Source organism: Sphaeramia orbicularis, chromosome 8, assembly GCF_902148855.1.
Source record: "Sphaeramia orbicularis chromosome 8, fSphaOr1.1, whole genome shotgun sequence".
NCBI classification, from domain to species: domain Eukaryota; kingdom Metazoa; phylum Chordata; class Actinopteri; order Kurtiformes; family Apogonidae; genus Sphaeramia; species Sphaeramia orbicularis.
In genome coordinates this window covers 44,926,333-44,949,959 of record NC_043964.1, presented here as the reverse complement: position 1 = coordinate 44,949,959, position 23,627 = coordinate 44,926,333, and the positions used below count along the sequence as shown (strand labels likewise).

At 41.0% G+C, this 23,627-nt stretch overlaps 3 protein-coding genes across 5 annotated transcripts in view; all 3 read left to right on the top strand.

The window, feature by feature from the left end:
• The window catches only part of LOC115424936 (uncharacterized), a 32,340-nt gene extending 27,697 nt beyond the window's left edge, over nucleotides 1-4,643 (top strand). For both annotated transcript variants that reach the window (XM_030142343.1, XM_030142344.1), the window contains exon 6: nucleotides 4,540-4,643. In XM_030142343.1, coding sequence (XP_029998203.1) covers nucleotides 4,540-4,628 — 89 coding nt within the window. In that variant the 3' untranslated portion in view covers nucleotides 4,629-4,643. The remainder of the gene's footprint in view (nucleotides 1-4,539) is intronic.
• Nucleotides 4,025-7,483, top strand: nfil3-6 (nuclear factor, interleukin 3 regulated, member 6). Its single transcript, XM_030142356.1, has 2 exons — nucleotides 4,025-4,350; nucleotides 5,220-7,483. Exon 2 carries the CDS (start codon nucleotides 5,342-5,344, stop codon nucleotides 6,575-6,577), a length of 1,236 nt encoding a protein of 411 aa, XP_029998216.1. The 5' UTR covers nucleotides 4,025-4,350; nucleotides 5,220-5,341; the 3' UTR covers nucleotides 6,578-7,483.
• Nucleotides 7,484-12,302: 4,819 nt separating this feature from the next.
• Nucleotides 12,303-23,376, top strand: nfil3-2 (nuclear factor, interleukin 3 regulated, member 2). 2 transcript variants are annotated; one of them, XM_030142353.1, is made up of 2 exons: nucleotides 12,303-12,667; nucleotides 18,913-23,376. In XM_030142353.1, exon 2 carries the CDS (start codon nucleotides 19,456-19,458, stop codon nucleotides 21,331-21,333), a length of 1,878 nt encoding a protein of 625 aa, XP_029998213.1. In that variant the 5' UTR covers nucleotides 12,303-12,667; nucleotides 18,913-19,455; the 3' UTR covers nucleotides 21,334-23,376. The 2 variants fall into 2 exon arrangements, with proteins under 2 accessions (XP_029998213.1, XP_029998214.1); XM_030142354.1 differs by lacking the exon at nucleotides 12,303-12,667 and adding an exon at nucleotides 13,595-13,811.
• Nucleotides 23,377-23,627: the final 251 nt, after the last annotated feature.

Sequence of the window (23,627 nt, the reverse complement as noted above, 5' to 3'; positions counted from 1 at the left end):
CTTACATCAGGCTCAAAATAAAAATGATGTGATTTGTTATGACCTCATGATTTTGTCTTAAACCTCACTGTTGTGAGTCAGCTCTGATATCCATATATTTCTTGTGTACATTAACTTGACAGACTCCCTTTTGTTAGACGACATCACTTAAAACTTAAACAAAACAGCTTCCAAATATCACAAAGGTTTTAGCACATATATGTAAGTCATAAAATCCAGTTATACCAAATTCCTCCAAATCAAATATTCATGGCTAACCTGGAAGTTGTACTTCAAAGATAACACTAAATTGTGGTAAAGACGAAACATATTCGCAAAGCATCTGAGACCTTAAAAGAGCTTCTTAAGAGGAACAACTGTTCCAAGTGGAGAGGGGGATTTTTAGGATCCTTAAGAGTTTCTTAAATGAAGGAGGAAATGGTAGAAAGACAAAGACACAAAAGAAACATTCTCCAGAACGTCAGTGGCTTTGAGTTACATATTAGTTCATGCTGAGATAATGTTTGTTGTCAATTATCCTGCAATTCCAAAATGTATTAAAGCTGAGCCATTTTTCCCATTGATATCAAACTGGTTAAAATTGTATGTTTCCAGAAGGGTGATATCTATTTGTGACAAGGCTTAATGGCAAATGGTCTATGGCTCCAAACATGTTGTAGGATACGTTTTTCAGCATGACTTATACAAAGAATTAATTGTATTTTACAGTAAATGCACCCTGTGTTAAACACAGACCTAATTTTATGATCAGACATATTGATTATACCAGTGGCAGATTTACTAGTTGGGCGCCCTTGGCCAACTATGCAATGCAATGCAATTCAATGCCGTAACTGAGGCACACCTTATCAAAGCCACCTCTTTGCTTTAGTTCCAAAAGTAGTCACATTAGTGAGGTTAAATTGTATTCATTTTATTTGTGTATGATTATTAAAAAAACAACAACAACAGTATTATGTGGTTTGAAGCATTTGTCATGTTAATTTTGCATTGCTTTGCTCCCTTGAACTCCCACTAGGGCTTTGATCCTGGTCCCCCCTTCCCATTTTTCCTGGATCCGCCACTGGATTATACTGACATTTCTATTTCCATTATTACTCAACACCCTTTTTTTTTCTTTTAAATAAATCAGAGTCACCTCTAAAATAATGTGACGTACCTAACAACAGTGTCAACCACATCTCCTCAGCTGAAGTCCTTACTCACTCAGAGTTAAACAGATAAATACCTTCATGCTAGAAATTTGTAAGGTAACTTAGGCGTTCTCTGAAAGGATTCTGTGAACTTCTTTTCTAAGTTTCTATGTAAGTTTTCATGTACTAACTGTACATCTAACAAATAGCAATCTACTAACAAGAAAAGCACTCGGAGAGTGCAGACCCGCCAAGACAGACCTGTTGCCTGCCCCCCCCCCCAATCACCACCAAAATGTAATCATTTCTTCCTTGTGCCAGTATCAACATTTCCGGAAAATTTCATGAAAATCCATTCATAACATTTTGAGTTATCCTGCTAACAAACAAAAACGCAAACAAACACGCAAACACACAAACAAACACACAAAGTAAAGCGATCACAATACCTCCTGGCGGAGGTAATTACAAGACATATCTTATCACTGTCCTGACTCACAGTACTGTACTTTGTCTTCCTATATTCTCCTGTACTTTAGGTACAGTGTTGTTCTTAATGCGTTCTCATTATACATCCATCAAATCTGCAGTGTTACAGTGAACGTGGTTAAAAAGTGATGAAGTTAAGACAGCCGTGCAGTCCAGTGTTACATGTGTGCTACTCTGTACTCTAAGTAACGCTGCTCAACCAATACTGTATGGACTCTGCTGTCTCCAAACATGAGGACACAGGATCAAATAACTAACCCCGGAACTGTTTTATACCCTGGAACTGACATCAAGGTGACAAACAACACATGAAATTCTTGTCTTTCAAGCACGGCACATATCTCTAACTTGAAGAACTCTGGAAAATATTACCAGTTGTGGTTCCAGTGATTGTAGGCAGAATGCTACATCTAATGATTGTGAGCTGTCAAGTAAAACCACTCAACTACAGCCTAAACTAACACTTAATGCAATGTGTAGAAGCCATCTGAAAATGTCTGTGGGAAATCCTTATTACCCTTAACTAAACTTTATTACATTTGCTTAAAACAAGAACTCAACTCTGATTAGTCTCAGGCATTGTCAAACAGTCTTAATGAAATTTGTCCTTGCTGATTGGTAACCCATTCAAAGCCTTCAACCAACCAAAGCCAAAAAACATGTATGTTCTGATGTAACATTTAGTAAAATTTTGTTTGGACACGTTACTATACTATTACTGACTGTACAGGCACTGGCCTCACAGTAAGGGGGTAAGGGGTAAGGGGCTCAGAGTGTATCTCACTGTAAACCGAAACATGTTTGCTCACAAGGTTTACATATGTGATATGACGTGGTACATGCCGTTCATTGTCTCCTGTGTGCAAACAAACACACATGAATTCACTGTTCAACCAAGGACAGGTGAAGCTTTTAGGTGCACATGTGCTACCTGCTGCCAATCAAATCACAGATTTACTTCAAGTGGTTTTACAGTTTGTACAGTACAACAGTCTCTGTCCTTAGGCTCTCGGTTCAAATAAGGAAAACCTCCTAAAAAAAACTAACAGGGAAAAACACTGAGGTAACAATGAGTCACATTTAATGCACAGGATGTTACCCAGAGAAAGGCCCAGTATGGACACTCATCCATCATCTGTAAGCATCAACATGAGGTTGAAAATCAGTGAAATTAAAAGTGTATTTTGCATTATAATGTGCTGTGCATTGTATATTACTGCAGTCTATTTCTGTATCTCTTAATGAGCAAATATTAAAGAGAGACTGACTGATAAATAAATTAATGAGCCTAATGAGTGACGTCTAAACTGAGAACACTGACTTTACTGAAATAAAAATAAAATTGAGTTTAATGTTCAATGGCTGAGATATATTTAATTAGGTATTTAATACTCTGATTTAAATTTACTTATATAGCATCCTTTTTTCAATTTCCAGTGACATATTTTTGGGGGGGAGTGGAGATGATAATTGTTGATTAATCTAGTGGTTTTCCGTGCTCATTCTATTATTATAGAGATCTTTGAAAGTGCATCAGCCTCCAGGCATTAACTTAGTGTCTTAACCAATTTGTCATTTTCACCTTATGTAGCTCTTCAGTACTTTTCTTGAAAGACCTGATATTCCTCTTAACTTCTTTGAAAGTTTCCTGGAAAGCGAGAAACAGTTTGGCAAACATGAACAGTGTCACATCCTTACAATTCTTAAAAGCTGTTTGTACAATACAAGACTGTGTGACTACACAAGTTATTAACTCCAGTCTAGCAAGTCCTCCTGTGCTCGAAGGGTACTTATTTGTGTTAGACTGTGGTAATGAGTGTCATGCAAATGCAATAAAAACTCAGTGGTCGTTTTAAGCATGGCTACAAATTTAATAGTACATGATACGGTTACTGAGTTTTAGCAGTGCATATTTTGCAGCTAATAAAATTACCAAAACCAAATGATAGGCATGGAATGTGGGGCTTTTGAGGACTGATGTGTTTTTATGGATTACATTTGCAATACATGTATAAATGTGTAAATATTTGCACTGTTTTGATATCCCACAGTGTAAAGTTTCCATATCTGTAGACCTGCGTATAAATCAATAATATGTGAAGCATTAAAAGCACACCCTGCACTAATAGAAAGATTGTGACCTGTGTGAGTTATATACAGTACATGTCTATCTTTGAAGGTTGAGTCAAATCAAATGACTTGTGCTGCCCTGGAGAGCACAAGAGGCGCAACATTACCTAATTGTTACAGGATGATTATCCTTTCTGAAGGACCGGGCAAAAGAGGTCAGATGATGGTAGTGATGATGATGATGATGATGATGATGATGATGATGATGATGATGATGATGATGATCATTATAGTGATGACGATGATGCCTGAGCTGCTGTGAGAGCCGACAGGAGCTTTCCTCTGGATGGCGGAGGCAGGAGGGGGATGTCACTTAGAGGAAGGCGGTCTCAGAGACGCACATACACAGAGAAGTGTGGCCGCGCTGGTTCAAGTGAGGATAGGGACCGTCCTGAGCTGAACTCAACGATACAAATAGGAGCTGCGGCAATCCAAGTGGAGCAGAATGAAGGTGCGCCACACCGATGATAATATTAAGTAACAGAGTGGATCTGCAGTATTAAATCAGAGGACGCGGAGAGAAGCGAACTCCCTCAACTGGACGTTTAGACAAAAGGAGTTATGCGAACCGGCAGAGAAAAGTGATCACTCAGTAGAGGTAAGACTAGTTTTACATCAAATTTTAACCTTTACATATACATAGTAAATTATTTTATGAAAAAGATAAGCAGATGAATAAGAGCGTTTTGACTTTAAAAAGCTCATATTTTAATAAACCAACAGTATATTAGCTTATATCTTAATATCAATAATACGAGTTCGCATCTTTTATTAGAACTCATCCGGTTATGTTGCTGTTACACTAATAATTTACAGTACAAATTAAGACAGATGCATATATCAGTGTACTCTGACACTACTTGCAACTTGTTCTGATAAAAACTTTCCAGAGGCTGTAAATGTAACATGTGCTGTCAAATATTTTGAGTATAAGGGTTAAAAGTGGAATCGGGTCAGCTCAGATTGTTAAAAGTAACTGACACGAGATCAACCTGTCCGTGTCAGACATGTGGGTCACTGATGATGAGGCACTTGCATAGAAAACGGTCACACCGGAAAGCGATCACAATCTGATATAGACTGAATAAGTAAGGGTAAGTGGGGCAATGGTGAGGATTGAGCAACGGACGCAAATGACTTGAATTGAAAAGAATACATGTAGTTTTGAGGTTCCAACCTAAACACCTTCAGATGTAGGTCATGAACACACATTAGTCTGGATTAATTTCATCCTGTATTTTCAAAGGGGTTGTATGCCTTATGAAAAGTCAAAAATGTGGTGCCGCGGGTTAGTTTTATGCTTACAACACACACTGTCCTACATTGCAGTATGAGGCATGCAAGGTTATGGTACAAGTCGCTCCCGTTTTATTGGAGAGATGTAATAGTGTTACATAATATTGTGTTGTAATGGCTGTTGCATAACCATTAAATCCCTCTTCCCCTTTTCGTCACTTTGTTCACTAGGTGGCACTGTTGCTGCGTCCTCGCCTCCCACACTCCTCAAAGTCCAACGATCACTCAGCACCACACAGCGGTACACTCCACTATCTGCAACAAGGAAACACTCATCTAACAGCCCAGACTCGATGTTTGACGAAGAGTCCCAACAGATGAGGGTGCAGCAGGATGCAGCTGCGCTTCTGCCCATGGAGGTGTCTGCAGGAGGAGCCGGAGGAGCAGGAGGAGGAGCAGGAGCAGCTCCTATGTCCTTCACAGATGAAGCTGTGTCCATCCTGACATCCAGCAGTCTCTTGGCCCGTTCCCTGCTGGGCCGCACCTCTCCCATCAAACGCAAAGAGAGTCCGTCCTCTAACATCAGACGCAAGCGTGAGTTTATACCCCTTGACAAAAAAGATGAGGGCTACTGGGACAAAAGGAGGAAGAACAACGAGGCAGCTAAACGCTCACGGGAGAAGCGGCGTGTGAACGATATGGTTCTGGAAAGCCGTGTTCTGGCTCTCTTGGAGGAAAATGCTCGACTCAGGGCAGAGCTGTTGGCTTTAAAATTCCGGTTTGGCCTGGTCAAAGACCCTTCCAATGCCCCTATTCTGCCCCTCACTTCAACTCCTCACCACACCAGTCAAAGTTTGACTCCTCATTATTATCTCCACAGGGGAGATGGAAACCTCCCCGGTTCTTCAGTCACACATACCAACAACCAGGCTGGCCAGCTGGGCACCCGTGGCACCAGAGACACTGGTAACTTGTCTGAGGACTCTGGGTTTTCCACACCAGGTGGGTCCAGTGTGGGCAGCCCGATCTTCTTTGAAGACCGACTGAGTGACCATGGAAAACTATCTCCACACAGGGCAGAGGAGCTTGGCTACGAGCTCCATCATTCTCCTGCTGATGGCCTTGGGAACATCACTGCAGGGTTCACTGGAGGCAAAATGGACCAAGCTGAGGTGATGAAAAACCTTCCTCACAAGCTGCGCTTTAAGATGCCTGGCAGCGGGGATGGGGGTGACACTGCTGGAGACAACAGCAGTGCCAGACGGAGCCCTGCGCTATCCACAGTGGGACGGGAAGGTCACAGAGAAGCTGTGAAGGGACCAGGACTGAGCAGAGGTGAAACAGGAGCAGGGCAAAGCAGCCCCTGGCTCCACCAGCCAGAGGGAGAGGAGGGCAAGAGGGGGAGGCAGTCCCCCTTGTACAATGCCACATCTGCCAGCTACAGCATCCAGTCTCCAATGCAAGGCCAGACAGAGGTTCAGTATAAGCATGAGAACAGTTACCTGAAGGTTCAGCTCAACTCCCTCAGTGAGGAGGTGGCTCAGCTGAAGAAACTTTTCACAGAACAGCTCATGGCCAAAGTCAACTGAGAACCAAGACTGAATCAGTCAATGTTTGCTTCTGTCTGGACTTAGAAGAAATTCAGGACAAAAACACAAGTACTGGGCCATGCAAGGTGTACAAGAGCCAATGTAACTGAACTTTCAACTCCGTAACTTAATGTGTTGTCTTTTTCCAAATACTGTATGATACTGTAATTTTTGTCTGTAACAATTCATCTCATAATACTTTCCTCCAGGTTTTAACTACTCATTTCCAATCACTGTTGGTGAGACAGGGAGTCTCATATGTAAAAAAAAAAAAATATATATGTAATCCTGTTAGATGTGTAATAATTCCTCTATCTCATACACTGTGACAACTAAAAAAACATACAACATATAACTGTTTACACCATAACACTGCAGAATTTTTGGTAGCTTGGCAGTTCTGGAGTTGCCCTAAATCCAGCTGGGAGTCAGCCAGTAGGTTGTTATCACACCACAATAGAGGAAGTGTTTTCAATTTTGTTATGAGTGTGGTAAGACTTACTGCACAAGTTTCCCACCACTGAGACAGGTTTGCTAAAGCTTGTAAACACAAGCCGAGACAGACAGTAAATACCCACAGAATCACTGACAGCACAGGCTGAAATACAACACCTCCACTGGTCTGGAGGCTCAAAGAAACGATTGTTCAGAGTTTGATTTCTCGTACACAATGTGTTCTTGTAGAAGTGTCTGCAATGACTCCATATGTATGAGGCAACTTCATGTCATGGTTCTATCAGGAGAGCACGAAGACAGGTTTTTACATGTGGAATACCTTTCAGGAAAGATACTGCAACATCCACTGTTTGTATATGTTTGTGCATGGTTTGGATACACTGTTTAATGAAGTCAATGTCTGCTGTCTATGTACATCTGTATATTTGAAAATAAATTTTGACAGATGAAGCATCTTGGTGATGAGTCCATAAGTTGTTCTTGGAAGGACAACTGGTACAGTACATAAAATACATAAAACTTACAGTTATCAAACTAAATAAATTGTTACGATTGCCCTTCAGGCAGATAATGTGTTGGAGAATGAAAACAAGTATGTGAGAACAAGAGGTTGACTGACAAGTGCTGACAAATGCAAGCAGTGAGGAGTGGAGTTGGAAAGCATCTCTCCAACAGTCCCTGCAGGTGGTGAGACAGTCCGTATCTGTGTCTGTCTGTCTGTCTGTCAGAGAGGGTGGGTGTGCGTGCTATTACACAACCAATCTCAGACTTCACTAGAGACCCTCAAGACGTTAAATTGCAACAGCAAGAGAGACAACTCATATGTACCATGCAGTTACATTCAGTCTAAATAATAACTGTAGGGTTTAGGAAATATGTATTTCAAGAACACATCACACATCATCAAGTCAGTGATTTTAATACAATTTCGTATTCATCTTTTACTGTCCTCCATATTAAGTTTGCTGTATCCTGCCTTGTGTTTGATATCGCAACCTACTCTATTGTCAGCAGAGGGCAGCAAAGGCAACACATTCATCTACTACTGTCTGTTGCTCTGGAGTTCATGTTTTATCATCTACTACAAGATATTCATCATGCTGGATGAAGGTACTTTTACTGCTCTGGAGGTTTAACAAGTTAGTTAGCATGGAGATAAATGCTGATGTCAAAGTTAGCATCAGTGTATGTATGTTTTCAATGCGTTTATTTTTATTTTATTTTTATTTTACATTCATTTAACCAGGAAAGTTAGTTGAGAACTGATTCCCATTTTCTGTAATTATTAAGGTATATTTCAGAGAAACCGTAAAGTTGATGCTCATGAATAAAAAGGTTTGCTGAATATTTAATACAAATAAGGTTATCATGCACCATTATTTCATCATCACATTAATATTTCTTCCTTCTGCTTATGAAAAATAGGAAAAAAAAAAGCTCCAGTAGGAGGACAAAAATACATAGTATACATAGTGTAATTAGATGATCTTTTTGGAACCTTCTTATAGGTAAAAATATTTTTTAAAAATGTTCAGCCTACAATTCATCCCAAAAAGAAGATATGACAACACTGTTCTTGAAATAATAAATTGATCTGCAGTGTGAAGTAAACTGGAGAAGCCTGTGGTGAAAATGGAAAGGTAATAAGATGAGAGGCAGGCGCTGCAGGTGTGGAGCAGAGCTGCGACTGATTTAATGAAGCTACTGCAACATGCTGTCATTGCGATCCCATCATCTTCACCCGCAACCATGCACCCATAAAAACCGCAACCCCCTCTTCCCCCAGTCTGCTCCCCTTTTTTCCAGTGAAAGGATAAAGCCTGTTGCTAGGCAGGCAGTGCGACAGTTGCCATGGGAACGCTTGCAGACATAGCTGAAAGGGGGGAAACATTAGGGTGGGGATAAGGATGGGGTGCAAAAAGAGAGGGAGTGAGGCAGAGACAGAGAGAATGTGTATTTTATGGGGGAGGGGGATCTAAGTTCACAGCCAATGGCGCTACTCCTTCAGTGCTGTTTGTCTCTTCCAGCCAAAGAAGGAAACAAAGACAAGCAGGCCAGACTAAGAGATGTAAAGGAATGGTGGTCCTTCTTCAGTCGTAATCATTTAGGGTCACCCAGGATGTGACTGTGAAGTGGATACTGAATGAATGGCAGTTGAGACAATACCAAAATGGATGCTTGGTCACACAAAGACAATCAGGACAAGATTTAATATAGAAAATAGAAAGAAGACTAAATCAAACATTAAAAATTACTGTGACAAAGAGACATTTATTAAAATGAACGTTAATAACAGAGCTAGTCAGCACTGAATTAAAGGTGAAGTCACAAATAATCTATGCAAGCAGAATAGCTCCTGCAGTTAAAGTATGTACCAGTAAAGCCAGTGGCATTATAAACTGTGAACATATTCTGTGACTTCTAGACATAAACAAGTGAAGACTATTCTCACACTTTTTTTTTTTTTTTTTTTTTTTTTTTTTTTACACCTTATTGTTTTTTCTGTATCTGTGACAAAAGGGTTTGTACTACTTCTTTGTTTGTCTTTAAGTTGAATGTTTGACATTAGGTCTACTTGGTAAATCCTTTTGAGTCATTTTGGTAGTTTGTTTTTACTTCCCAATATCATGTGCCGCATGTATTTCTTTTCAAGATGTATTTTTTATTTCTATGCAATAAAATATATAAATATACAACATAAAACTACCGCCCAAACAATTCACTGTAAGGAAAAATAAACTGTTCACACTGTAGATTTCATTTTAATGCTAAAAAATCTCAATCTCCTTTTGTGATCTGTTTATTTTATTCTTTTTTTTTTTTTTTAGGTTTAGTATGTATTTTTTAAATCTCTTTCAGTTGAATTACTGTTAGTCTATGCACTGCTCCCTCTCTCTGACAATTTCAAGTCCTTTTGTATTTTATTTCAGAGCTGGTAGCTGTGGGGAATTTTAAAGAATCAAGAAAATAGTTTTTGTGGTAAATATCGTTGCTCCTAAATTTTCACTGAAACAGTTTTATGAATCAGATCCCTTTCTTCCTTCTTACTGCATATAGAAGGATATTGTATTCGTGAAAGTAATACATTTCCTGAACATACACTCCTACTTAGAGTACACATCCATGCATAGTTCAGTCTCATGATTAAAGGAGATAAATAATTCATCTGTTTCACAGATATCAACACTGATCCTCCATTCAAGCTGAAATCACTGTGTGGATAATGTGCCATACAATTACAGAGACACAAAACAGACCTTTGGTATCACTTCATTTGGAATAAAATGATTGGAGAGAGGTGGCATGCGGAGCTACTTTAATAAACAGAACAGCACAGTTGCTACTGGCTACATTTAAATCAGGATGAACTGCTGCCTGCAAGTGCAAATGACAGTACACTGAATGCTATTGACAACTAAAAGCCTGAAAATGTTTGAATAGTTTTGGCTTTAATAAGAGCTTCAGGACTGTAGGACATATGTAGAGAAACTAATGCTTCATCTTGCATCCTATAAATCATCTCTAAGAGTCACTGCAACATCCAGACTACAATCAAAGCCCTGAATAAAACACACACAGGAGCAAACTGCGGCTTTCACTAATGTAAAACCGGTCAACTATGCTTTGTGTTAAGGCATCAACAACAATCACTGAGCAGATATGTCTCATCTAAACTCTTGTTACACCCGTCTGGGACATGCCTCTCTCTCTCTGAAGCAGCTCCCTGCATGCCAGCGTGATAGATCGTGGTAACAGCTTAAGCTTATTCAAAGTTGAGACACTGTTCTTCAATCCAAATTAAGTGTTTCAATGACAGTGAGAGCAACAGAATATCTAATCTCCCTTGGTCTGGTGCGAGTCCCTTCTTTGCTTTGCCGGCATGAAAGACATTCCATCTTGTAATCCTGCTGAATCAAAACATGAAGTTCAGTTACACAATAAGTTTGCGTTCAGTCTGAGGAGTCAGTTTTACTGCAGAGTTCCACACTGAAGGTCAGTATTTATTGTAACAAAATAATGACAGACAGTGAGTGCCTGGCAGGCTTGTACTGTATGATTATGAAACCCCCAACTTTTCCCCTACTGTTCAAGCTTTTAATACAGATTTAACACATCATTGCCGAAAGTGTCAACACCAAGTGGTTTTATGCAGCGTGCCAAAGTCATAACATTTGGCCTAACAGGGTTTGCGCAAGTTGATCTTTCTAGTGTGTTAATATTGGAGCAGGGGTGTCAGAGAAATAACATGAGATTATATGAGGCCTGAAAGACTATAAAGCTGTGAAATGATAGAGGATACAAGACAGGACATGACATTATAGAATATAAGTGGCTTTGCACATTAAAACTGAACCTGAAGCTGTACGACAAAGACAAATAAAGAGTGTTGCAGTGCATGAAGAACTGTGAGTATATTTGTTGTAGTTAACTGGGCTAACTTGGCCTTAAATAAAAGTAATTAACTAAATAGCAGCTATGGAAAGACGTACCAGAGCACCTTATACAGTGAAGACTAATGATACACAAACCCAACATACAAAATATGGATCTCATTTATTTGACTGTGCTACAAATATATTTTTCCTCTCTTAGTAATTTGTTGATGGCCCATTCAATCACTGCCTGCGGGATGGTTAGAAAGACTGATGCAACATTTATAAAGCACTTGATTTACCCTCTCTTTATCTCTATTAACACAAATATGAATCATTAGCTTCTCATCATCAAGAAGCTGCTTTTATTACTGGATTATTCCTGTATTATTACTACAATGGATTCCAGAAATATACTATTTAACCTTACACACATATCAGAATAAATCTAAAGTAGCATCATAACACTCCAGCAGAGAGCGCTGAGTTTTAGACATGGGCAGTGCAAGCAACACAACACACTTTTTACTGTTCACAATCTGCCCCACAAACTATGACCATGACACACTTAATTTCAAAAGTACAGCACGAACAAAGCACAAGCTGCTTTTCCCAAAACCCAGACAGTGGAGGGTAGAACATGTCCTTCTCGTTTTCTTATTTCAGTGCATGTGACATGTTTGCATGTGCATGTTTCTACTGTGATATCAGTGCTGTGGTTTCAAGTCTAGTAACCTTATTATGGGTGTCATAGGTCTATATCTAAGTCTGGCTCTGAGCCTGGTCCCTCCCCTCCAGGCCTTTCTCCTCCCCCTCCATCTCCTCTCCTGCAACAGGATTTGAAGGCGAGGAGAGAGGGAGGGGGCAGAGCGGAGAGAAACAAAAAACGTGACTAGGCACCCAAAGCGTCCTGTTATGCAACAACTGACCTACTAACATACATTTAGAGACTCGGAGAGAGAAGCAAAGAGAGAGAGAGAGGGAGAGAGAGAGAGAGAGAGAGAAAGAAAGGAGTAAACAGAAAAAGGGAGCAAGAGAGAGAAGAAGAGAGAGGGGAATTGGAGCAAGTCACTAACATGATATGAGGAGCGCACGGAAATCAAGCATCACTGTGTTCATAGTCCTGCACGTACCTGCACTAATCGGAGAGCCTATGTTTTGGAAGTGACGGTCGGTGTGTGACCGGCCCATGCGCAAAGCGGATTGTTGACGGGAAGCGGGATTGCCTGTGCCCCAAGTGGATTGTTTTTTATGCAAAAAGGTAAGTTTCGCTATTAACCGCTGCATCATAACAAGCCGACTGTAACCCACATTGTCATCTACGGGTGGATACGCTCAGTGTTTTCTGCTGTTCGTGAGGAGTGCCCCTGCACCCTGACTCCATGAGTGTTTGTTTTGGTGCTTGGGAGCGTTTTCTCAATGTCAAGGCGAGGCTGTTTTCTCCTCTTCATAGTTTCAGCGCGGGAGCTTTTTGAGGGTCTTTGTGCTTTTTTGTTGCTTTGTATGTGTCAAAATGAGGAAAGAGGGAAGAAGTGATAGCCAGCCAAAGGTTATGGGATTCCTTCAGAAAAAGGTGATAACGCAGGGCTCCGAATGGAGATATTTTGGAGCGGTGCCATGGTTGTAATGAGGCAGGGTCAACACGCATCCGCGCTGTTTTGTTGTGATACAAACCCCGATCACATATTCACGGTTATGGTGCGTTCAGGTGCGAACTTAGATTATATTTCTATTTGCGGTGTGAATGATGCACCTGCTTTCATAATGAACATGGACTGATGAAATGGTATTTATCTAACATGAAAGAGCCTGAGAGTGTAAGGGTGGTGTTAATTTAGTAGTGGCAACAAAAAAATAGCAATAATACCACCGATTATGGTAATTCATGGCAATTCCTGCATTATTATTATTATTATTATTATTATTATTATTATTATTATTATTATTATTATTATCATCATCATAACATTATAGTGTTGTTTAGTGTCAGTTGTTTTGGTTTGGTTTTTTTTGCTGTTGCAGGGCCTTTCTGGGGAGAGATTTATTTATACTCGACTTCTTTTAGGTTAGTAGGCTAGTCCATGCAGACAACTGGAAAAATCCCATGCAAGCTCTGAGGACACACTTCTCTCTGTCACGTGTAGCAGCTCTTTGTAAAGGTTAACGCGGCTGTGCAGCCTCCCGGGTTAACCCTTTAGAGGCAGTCTGAGGAACCAACACACACCAGAGCGCACTGGCAGGCATGCACGCTCGAGTCGTACTCGTCCGTCCTGGATACGTAAAGAGACCTTCTCTGTTTTTGGGAGCTTACTTTTCTCTGTTTACAATCATTTGATAGGAGCTAAAAATAGAAAGAATGAAGAATGGTGAAGTTCACGGGCGCTTTTGACTGCAGCCGCTGCAAGGTGAGGTGTGGAAAGGTGCTCAGAACATCTGGAGCAAATTTGGGTCAGATGTGTTCATGTGGGCTCCCGGACGAATTAAGTAACAGTATTAATTGATTTCACCTTCGGGTAATTTGATAGCCTTTAAAATGAGTAGTTTGTTACTGAAATGCTTCTATTTTTTGATGTAGGGACTGAATCTCATAGTTGGATTCATGTGGGTTGCCTTGGATGACTGAGGATTCCATTAAATATGCATGAAGACGATTTGTCAGACAGTGTAACAAAGGAGGCATGCTGGGTAACATATCTCTCATAATGTTTTGCTATGTGAATGATAAGTGATTGCTTCATTAGTTTGTGGGTAATCAATCCAGAGGCGAAATGAAATAATACAACGTGTCCTTTAATTGAACCTGAGCGGCTCTACCTGCGTCTCCTTGGCCGATGTCCAGATGAGCTACTGAACTATTGTCCTGTGTTGGTCAAGCGCAGGCACAATGATGGAGTGTTTACCAGATTAATGTAATGTGTTTTGTTTCAGTTTACACACTAGCTGCATGTTAGACTGGATGCACGTGAATATGGTCCTTCACTGCTTATACTGTATGCAGCTTGTTCTCACCGAGCAACGGCATGCGTTAGGACATCACATGCATCAAAATCATTATACTCTTGTCATTTACAGATAAAAGCAGCGTGACGGCGATTTTACACATCTACTGTTTTAGATTCAGATATACATCATTGTTAAAGGGTCAAGGACACTGCTGTTCTCCACAAGGGAAATCACGAATATAAGCATTTTACACATTCTTTAGTGTTGCGTGTGCCACAGTATAGCTGAAGCCATACTGTGCAGAGAACGCCAAAGAGGTTATGCCGGTTGCATAATAAATGAATTAAATAATTAAAATGGATTAAAGAATGGTGCAGATTATGCAATCAGCGGAAACCCATAGTCTGTGGCTATGCAGAGCAGCGCTTTGCTATGAAGCGGTCTCTGCCAATTGGTTGGCGTGCACAGTGGGTCTCTATGCCAGCTATAAATGTAGGTCACATTAGTCCAGTGGGAGGGGGAGAGGCGCATAGCCGCCGCTCATTGGAAAGGCACAATCCAAATCCCACCAAAATAAATCCTTACCCCGCCATAACAAAGAAACAGACAGATAGGCATGCAAAGACTGAATAAAAGATTGGGTTCTGTTGAGTTGGTTTTTTTTTTATTTCTTTAATTGAGCTAAATCATTTTTCAGAAGGAAAACAACCCTACCTATTAAGGTGATTGCATCAAGTGTATTTTCAGAGTTTCCTGTCACATGTAAGATGATAAAAGATGAGGGCCATGCTTTGTTATTGTGCTGTGGTTTGGTGCACCAGAGAGGCGAATTATAGCATTTAGTAGGCCAAGGAAGCACATGTGACTGGTAAAACACATGGACTGAGTCACTCTGCTTTTTTTCCCTTTTCGAGAAATGGCTGATATGGCTGTGTGTTTATGGAATGAGGATCAAGCTCGAATAGGACTCCGCCTTGCTGGCATGCAGCCTGATTCCTTAGGTCCTCCTCAACACCACCTTAATTTTCTTGGGATGATAAAGTCGGGCCCTAGACTTGGAATTCAAGCAGACCCCACCCATGACACCGACCCCCAACCCAGCACCACGTGCCGCACATTGCATTCTTCCCAGGGGGTGGGGGAGAGGGGTTAACAGTTTCATCATTCTTTTCTCTGAAGTGGTGTAGTGCCCCCCTCTCCTTTTTATTTTAGCCCTGCTCCCATTTCCTGAAACGCTCTACAGAAACACGTGCAGGGTTTGAACTCAGTCCACTGTTTCCAAAGCTCATTGCCACATTTAGACTCTTGTGGTGTGGCCCCTGTGGTTGTGTGAGTGAGTGCAACTTGGATTCTTTTACTATGCTATCATTCCACAAGTACCACAGAGACCTGGTGATGACACGTGAAGAATATATGATAAATAGAAAAAGAGTAATCTAGGTCAGGCCATGGAAATTGTGTGCTCAGGGATCTAGCTGCAATACACTGCAGGTTTTCTTGCTGCAGAGGATGTGTGTATGTAAGGTATAAAATTTTCAATGTGTTGTTAAGAGCTGCATGCGGAGGAAATAGGTATAGTTTAACTTTCCTTTATGGCAACTTTTTTTTTTTTTTTTTTATCTGTCATGTTTCCATTTTGGAAGCTCAATAAATGAAGGGAGACTGAATGCAATAGATTACAGAATAAGCTTTGAAGAGCCACTTCATACAATGATTCTTGCTCATTCACATGGATTAATACTGAGGGGTGCACCAGAGGGAGTGACACAAATGCACAGATTGAGTGGGAGCCACCACTGTGAGTTCATTCATGTGCTGTGCGTATATCGACTGTTGGAAACCTTTTCAGTCTAAGACAGCGGATGACGTCAGTCACCCTTCTTTTGTTACAGAACATAATTTTTTCACCATCTGCTTTAGGCCATCTCAAGCCGCTGGTTCAAAGGAAAGGAGAGAAAGTACAACACGATTGGCTGCCCCTTCTGTTTTCCCCCTTTTGTTGCTATGGGTGACACATTCTTTCTACTGGTGCAATACCAACATTGTCGCAACTGGTTTATCCCCCTTCCCAGCTATAATCTCATCTCCATCCCTCTCTTTGTTTTAAGTCTCCCTCTATTTCTTTGTCTATGCTCCACTTACTCTCACCTCCATCTATATTTAGATTATGCTATAATTCTCTGCGCCTCCTTTTTTGTCTCCCCAACCTCTTGTCATTTTTTCAATCTCTCCCAGTCTCTTGCTGCTTCACCTCTCTGTGCTCTGTTGACCTACATTCTGGCAGGCTGTACAGTGTAGACTGCTAGACTTGTGTTTACAGAGTACAGTTGGTCCCCTGTTTCTGGGTCAGTGGGACATGCTGAGAAAAAGGCTCTCCCCTCATTCTTTCTCTCTCGTGCCCAACAGCCACATGTGAAAAGCTCACGAGGATGACTTTCAAGCAGTCACCAAAGCCGAGGAAAAAATCTATAGAGCAAAGCTTGTACTTAAAAAGAAAAATGGAGCCATTAAATGTCTTTGTAAACACTAAATATATTTAAACCAGAGAAAGGGCAAAAATAGTCCCAAGCAGAAATGAGCAATTTGAAGCTTCAAAGCATTCCGTTCTCGGAATCTGGGCTGGAATCTATCTTCAGTGCACACAGACATCTGTAGTTACATAACGGTGTCAAGTCCTGGGAAGAGCAGAGTATATCCAGTGGAAACACCTTGCCAGATTATGAGATTACAAATTCAGACAGTGTAATAGTGCTTATGCAGCTGAACATAACAGTACAGACATGTAATGTGTGACATGTATTTACTGGCCTTGCTGCTGAATAGTATCTCCTGTTCATTATTGCGCATATAGTTGAGCATATTCATTACATATGGTGCATATGTTGACATTGTTATATCCTATGTGGTTATGTGAATTATGCAGCAGCACAATTAACTACATCTGTGCCCTAATTATTTTTCCAGTCAGTCCTGCAACAGTAATAAAAGACCAGTAACATAATAGCTTTTCTTTTTTGCCTACTGACACATTTTATTTGTTTTTGGCTTTGCTTTAATTCTAAATTCTACACTCAGATGTCCACATCAGCATTTAAAAGATTTTGTTTTTGTTCCCCGTCCAATCAGAGGGTGACAAACATGTCTTTAAAAACACCTGCTCAGCTCATTACAGAGCTTTCTGCTGTGCTGGAGCTCTGCTGCACTTATCTGTCTAGTTATGAGATTGGCTGACCACCCTTGTGTTTTACCCAAATGTTAACAGGCCTTGTTATTCCTGCCTAAGCCCCACCTCCTCCTTCCTTTCTGTGAGGCCCTTGACCTATATTTATCAGTGCTCCACCTCCCTCTGCCCCCACACCTCCAAATCTTTTTTTTTTTTTTTTAGCTCCAGTCTCAGCCTCTTTATCCTTGAACTGCACTGGCTGCTGCCTTTGTCTGCCTTATCTACTCACTCAGTATCATTGATTTGGCATTGAGTTGTTTTGGCGAAGAATGCTGCTACATTCCTCTGTGCATACAATGATGGGGGGTGGCAATGGCTGTGTTTAAGCATTGCACTGTCCTCCATGGATGCTTTTCTTATGAAATGTTGTGAAAGTGATCTCAGGAACCCACCACTCTTGCAACTGACTCACTTTGCTCTGTCTAGAGGACTATTTTATATATAGTCTATTTTTTGTACTCTCAGTATAGTCTAGGGCCAAGTGTCAGAATGATGCAATTTCTGTGGCGCTACATTATTTTGTTTCATGTGAATGCTTGCTTATGTTGCCAGACAGGCCATTTCTAATTACTTTTTTATTTTTTCATTTCACCTGTTTCAAACAATGTGAGCTTAGTGTCACAACTTCTTAAAAGCTAGACTTGCAATTCTTAATGAGTTGTTGACAAATAAATCAACTGCTTAATCATCTGAATGCATAGATTCCATCTTCTAAAATGTCAATATTTTCTTTTTTTTTTTTTAATTCTATAACAAGTAACTGAGGATATTTGGGGTTTGGACCAAACAGAACATTTGGGATGTCATCTTGGGTTTTGAGAAACACTTTAACCATTTTCTCTTATTTTATAGACCAAACAACTTATCATTTAATCAATAATTAAAATGATCTTTAGCTGCAACCATATTTAGATTTCTTCTTTTCAAGATGCAGGGGCACATAATAAAATAGGACAAGCTTTGCAATTAACTCATTGCCAGCATTACATCACAAAAGTCAACATCAACATGACAGGCTAAAGGTCAGGGGTCATAGGCTGCAGACAGAGCAGATCAATAACAGGGTCAAAAGGTCAGACAGTGAAGTCTAGGGATTTTTTCATGGTTGCCAAGGGTGACACAGTATGTCAAAGGCAGAAATGCCAAAACAGCAGGGAAAAGCTGTGGAAGTGTAAAAATGTTTTCCTTTTATGTATTTGATCAGTATATTGAAAATAAACACTGAACTGGGGAAAAAAGTGCAGGAAAAGAGGTAATTTTAGGTCTCATATTAGAATGCGTAACAGAACTGCAACAGTTCACATAGATTAACATATATTTTTCTGTTTTTATCTCTGCAGCCTCTCATCTCCCAGTTAACTGCAGAGAGAAGAGAGACAGGAGGAGGCAGCGACGGTCCCCAAGAGACTGACATGCTGAGGTAGACGGGCCGACCTACATCCTGCTGTTTGAGTGAAGATCTAGGACACTTCTCTGCCAGCTTAGCTCAGTGTACATTTCCTGTGCTAAACATTTGACAAGCAGCAGCAGAAGAACAGGAGGAAAAAACTGTATCACCCACAGAGTTGTAGACTGTGGGTTTTTCCCCTCTTCATATTCAAGACTGATGTGATCCACTTAGGGTCTCCGATATTTTGAAGAGCCTGGACACGGAACTAAAAACCCTTTAAGTGGATAAATGAGGGTTGCTACTGCTGAGCTCCATCTCAACTAATTTGGACACAGGAGTACCCTCTGGCAATTTAGACTGAATATTCCATAGACAAGAACTTTGAGAGAAAACTCAAGAGAAGAAAAAAAGGGCGCCTTCTCCCTTTGACCTCTGACTTGGTTTACCACCAGTTGTCTAAGCAACATTTCAAGCTGGCTGCCATTAGACAAGAATGGAAAATCTGACTTCAGCACTCAAAACATTAAACAAAACCTCAGGGAATAACATTAACTGCCTTGAGACTTTCAACAATTATGAAGAGTCTCTACCTGGTGTAACAGGGACTTCACCTCGTATGGGGCGACTTGTCAAACCCAAACCCAATATGACCTGCAGACGAAAACGAGAGTTCATTTCTGATGAAAAGAAGGATGCCTCTTATTGGGAGAAACGTCGTAAGAACAACGAGGCAGCCAAGCGCTCCCGGGAGAAGCGACGTCTCAATGACATGGTTCTGGAGAACCGTGTTATTGCACTGAACGATGAAAATGTCAGGCTCAAGACAGAGCTGCTCCAACTGAAACTGCGCTTTGGTCTTATAAGCACTGCCTCCTACATTGAAAAGAGCCAGCAGATTGGAGGGGGTAACAACACAGGAAATGGAGGCGCTTCATCCTCCACAACCTCTTCTACTCCGTATTACTCCAGTGGTTACTCCAGCGGCTCTCAGGTGATGATCAATTCTGACTCATCTGAAACAGAGCAGTCAGGACGGAGTGAGGGCCACAGGCAGCTGGTGAAATACTCCCCACGTGGTTCCCTGTCTGACATGTCTGATGGTTCCTCCAGGGACAGCCCCGAGCCAATTCCCTTTGAGATCAAACAGGAGGGTGACAGGTTGGAGATGGACATTGCCAATGGCACCACCACTCAGATCATGTTCAACATTCACCGTGGTTTATCCTCTGTACCCACTCACCACCAGATCCAGCAGCATTCTCAGGAACTGGAGGTTGCATATCAAAGCCAGCAGCAGCAGCACCACCTTCACCAACAACCACCAACTCATCAGGAGCCTGTTACTGCAGTCAACACTGTTAGCCAGCCAGCCCCTCACCCAGCTGCTGCCCAAACAAGCGTCATTTTGTACAGCTCCACCAGTGCCTCATATCACATGGACACCCTGACTAGGCCTCAAGATATAGATCTGCAGGCAGTGCAGAAGCAGAACAGCAGCAACAGTCAGACATGTATCAGTCGTCTACCCCAGACCAACACAGAAAACTCCACCGAGACACTGGCTGAGGTGACAAAACAGCTGGAGAGGAAGACTTTAGACTCTCCTCCATATGAGCTTGCAGACAGCCGTAATGAGGTTGGAGACAGACAGGTGGTCAGAGCTTGCCAACTTCCACAGAAGCACCTACAGCAGGAGCAGCACCAGCAGGAGAGTGATTCCGCTGCAGAGCTCCTCCACAAACAAATGGAGCAGGTCAATCACACTCACTTGTACCACCATTTCCAACAGCCTCATTCATACCTCAGTACCCAAGATGAGGAACCACCTGAGCTAACCTTTGAGGGTGGGCCTGGGAATGAAGCTTACTACCAAGTACAGTCAAGTTCCCCCAGCAAAGACACATCATCCAGCGATGGAGATCCTCGCAGCTCGGACAAAGAGGCCTCCACGGATGACGACGAGTCCCCCTCCTCATCCTGCTCAGATATGGGCAGCTATCATAATCAACATCTTTCTGGCCTCCACCAGCCTACATCACCTCTGCACCCATCCCATAGCTGCTCTCAGGCCCAGGCTCGGGACCCCCAGGGGGAGGTGAAGGGCACAGCATTGCCCCACAAACTAAGACTGAAACATCGTGCCATGAGCACGGGGAGCAGTGGCAGCAACTGCTCTGGCCAGGAATCTCCGACGACCCCTCCCTCTGCCACACCACCTCCTCTTCCCCAGCATCCCTACTTATCCCTCACACCACAACAGAACATTAAGAGCCTGAGTGGAGCTTGTAAGCATGGGGCCTCAGGGGAAGGGACAAGGAGAGAGAATGGGAAAAAGGAGGCAGGTGGACGACGAAACAAGAGGAGAGACTAGGTGACAATTACTGTTAGAGCTTGTCACTAATTAAGCAATTTCAAACGCTTGATTTAAAAAAAACGAAAACAATATCCCCTGTTGAGAAATACCCAGCCATCATGCCTTTGCCCTATAATCAAATTCACATCTTGAGCCATTGGGACAAAAAGTCGGGATGCATTTGTAGCCCCCTTTAATGTCATCAAAAAGGCTTGACATCTTGTAGGGCTGTATTATATTTGTAAATATTGTATAGATTTGTCATTTCTTACATCTTCTCCATATTTACAGAAGCACTTTTGTTTATGTGATGAGAGGAGGAATGGAACTGACTCCTTTTTCTATTTGTCATCCAACACTGGCACACCAGTGACAGCATAGTTTTAATCACTTACAAACAAGAATGTAGGAAAATTAAAAGTTTTAAGCTTTATCATTGCTATAAATTTGAAACATATCTGACTGTAGACAAACATACACATGTATGGCTATCTGCCTTAATAAAAATCAAATGCAAGTACACTGGGGACATTCCCTTGACCAAAGAAGAACCAACATCACCAAACACTACAAATACTAAAGTTCCATGCCTCTTCCCAGACGCTACCTCTACCAGCCTGTACTCTCCCCACCCATCAACATTATCTCACAAGAGATCACTATCATCTTTATTTTTTAAGCAGTTGGTTTTGTATAATACTGAAATATATGAATATATGTATCTATTATAAATATATATTTTACAAATAAATTTGAATACAAATTCAACAAAAATGAGACAAACGTGCATTGATAAAAGGATTTTGAAAGTGACCGTCCTATTATCAATCCCAATTACTGTACAGCCACATTGTCTACTGTTCCTACAGGACCCATTCAAAAATGCCTCTCTTTTGATTGTTAAGCTTTGCATTAATGTCATTTGTTAATGCCCTGTTTACACAGAATTGGCCATCCGGTTTGGAGCGGCAGCAGCACTGAATGGAGATCATGTTGTTTCCTGAGGCAACCGCCTCATTAAAATGTTTGGATTTCTTAACCTTTAACCAGCCTTTAAATACTTGGTGGAATTCACCAGCTGCAGGCTAGATGCCTTTACCTTATTTGAGCTTTATCAACCATATCTTGATGTTGTTACCATTCACTGGCCCAATGTATTTATTTCCCTCTTCTCCATATGGTCATCACTGTAAAAAAATAAATAAATAAATAAAGCCCACAGGGACATAGACCACGAATGTGTACAGACCTTTAAAGACACAAACTGCAGCCTTGAGTTTGAACAGTAAAGTAGGCATTTGATCTCTGGGGTAAAAGTAGGAGGAAAACCATAGCTATGTAAACACACTACAATGCACTGAGGTCTGAACAGGAGGAAACCAAAAAAAAAACATGAGTTCCTCTTATTTACAGATATAAGGAGACAGCCCTCCATAGTTACCTTATATTTACCGGCATGCAATTTGGTTTTGTAGTGTGACCAAGCATTGCCTCTGAGGCTCATACAAGACTCAAGAATTACATTTAAATAACTAAATGAATTAATGCAAAGTAAAAGATAAACACTTAATGTCTCTATAATGTCATTTGGAGTTAATGTTAAATGCTAAAATTCTCCTTTAAGCAACAGAACAGATAATCGGAGTCTAAAAATAATGAAGAAAAGGACTTGAGTGCCTCTGGTATCCATGCCAGAGGTTATTCATCCCACTTATTGTAGTTCTGCTATTGGGCAGTGATAAAGTTCCTGCACTGGATCCTAGTTGAAGAAAGTCTATGTACCGTGTTTGGCTTTTTGGTGCCTGTGTATAAATGTAAAGATGCCCTATCCCTGAACAACACTGTAATATTTTGTTTTTTTGTTTATTTTCCATCAGTTTTATATCCTCTTTTTTTTTTTGCAAGGTGTTGTTCCGTTTTCCCCTCTACTGTGTCTTTCTCCTATTGACTGTGATGACATGTATTTGCCTCATTCCTCCTCCCCCTCCCCTTTTTTCAGTGTGTATTAATCAGTAATGTTTGTGGTTTTGCTGATGGTTTTATGAAAAAGACAAGAGGAATAAAAAACAGGCAATGATAGTGATGTTTAGAGATGGTGGTGGTTGGTCTGGTTGGTAATTACCATCACTTCCTTTTGACATGAATATGTATGTAAAGACACTAATGTTCATTGTGGAAGATGAGAGCATTTCAAGATTGAAAATAAAATAAAAAGAATGTTGACCTTAACATATCACAAGAAATGTCTTTTTCCTCTTTTTTTTTTTGTTTTCTTTTACCAGTGTCTGGTTCAACACAATAAAGCTTTACCC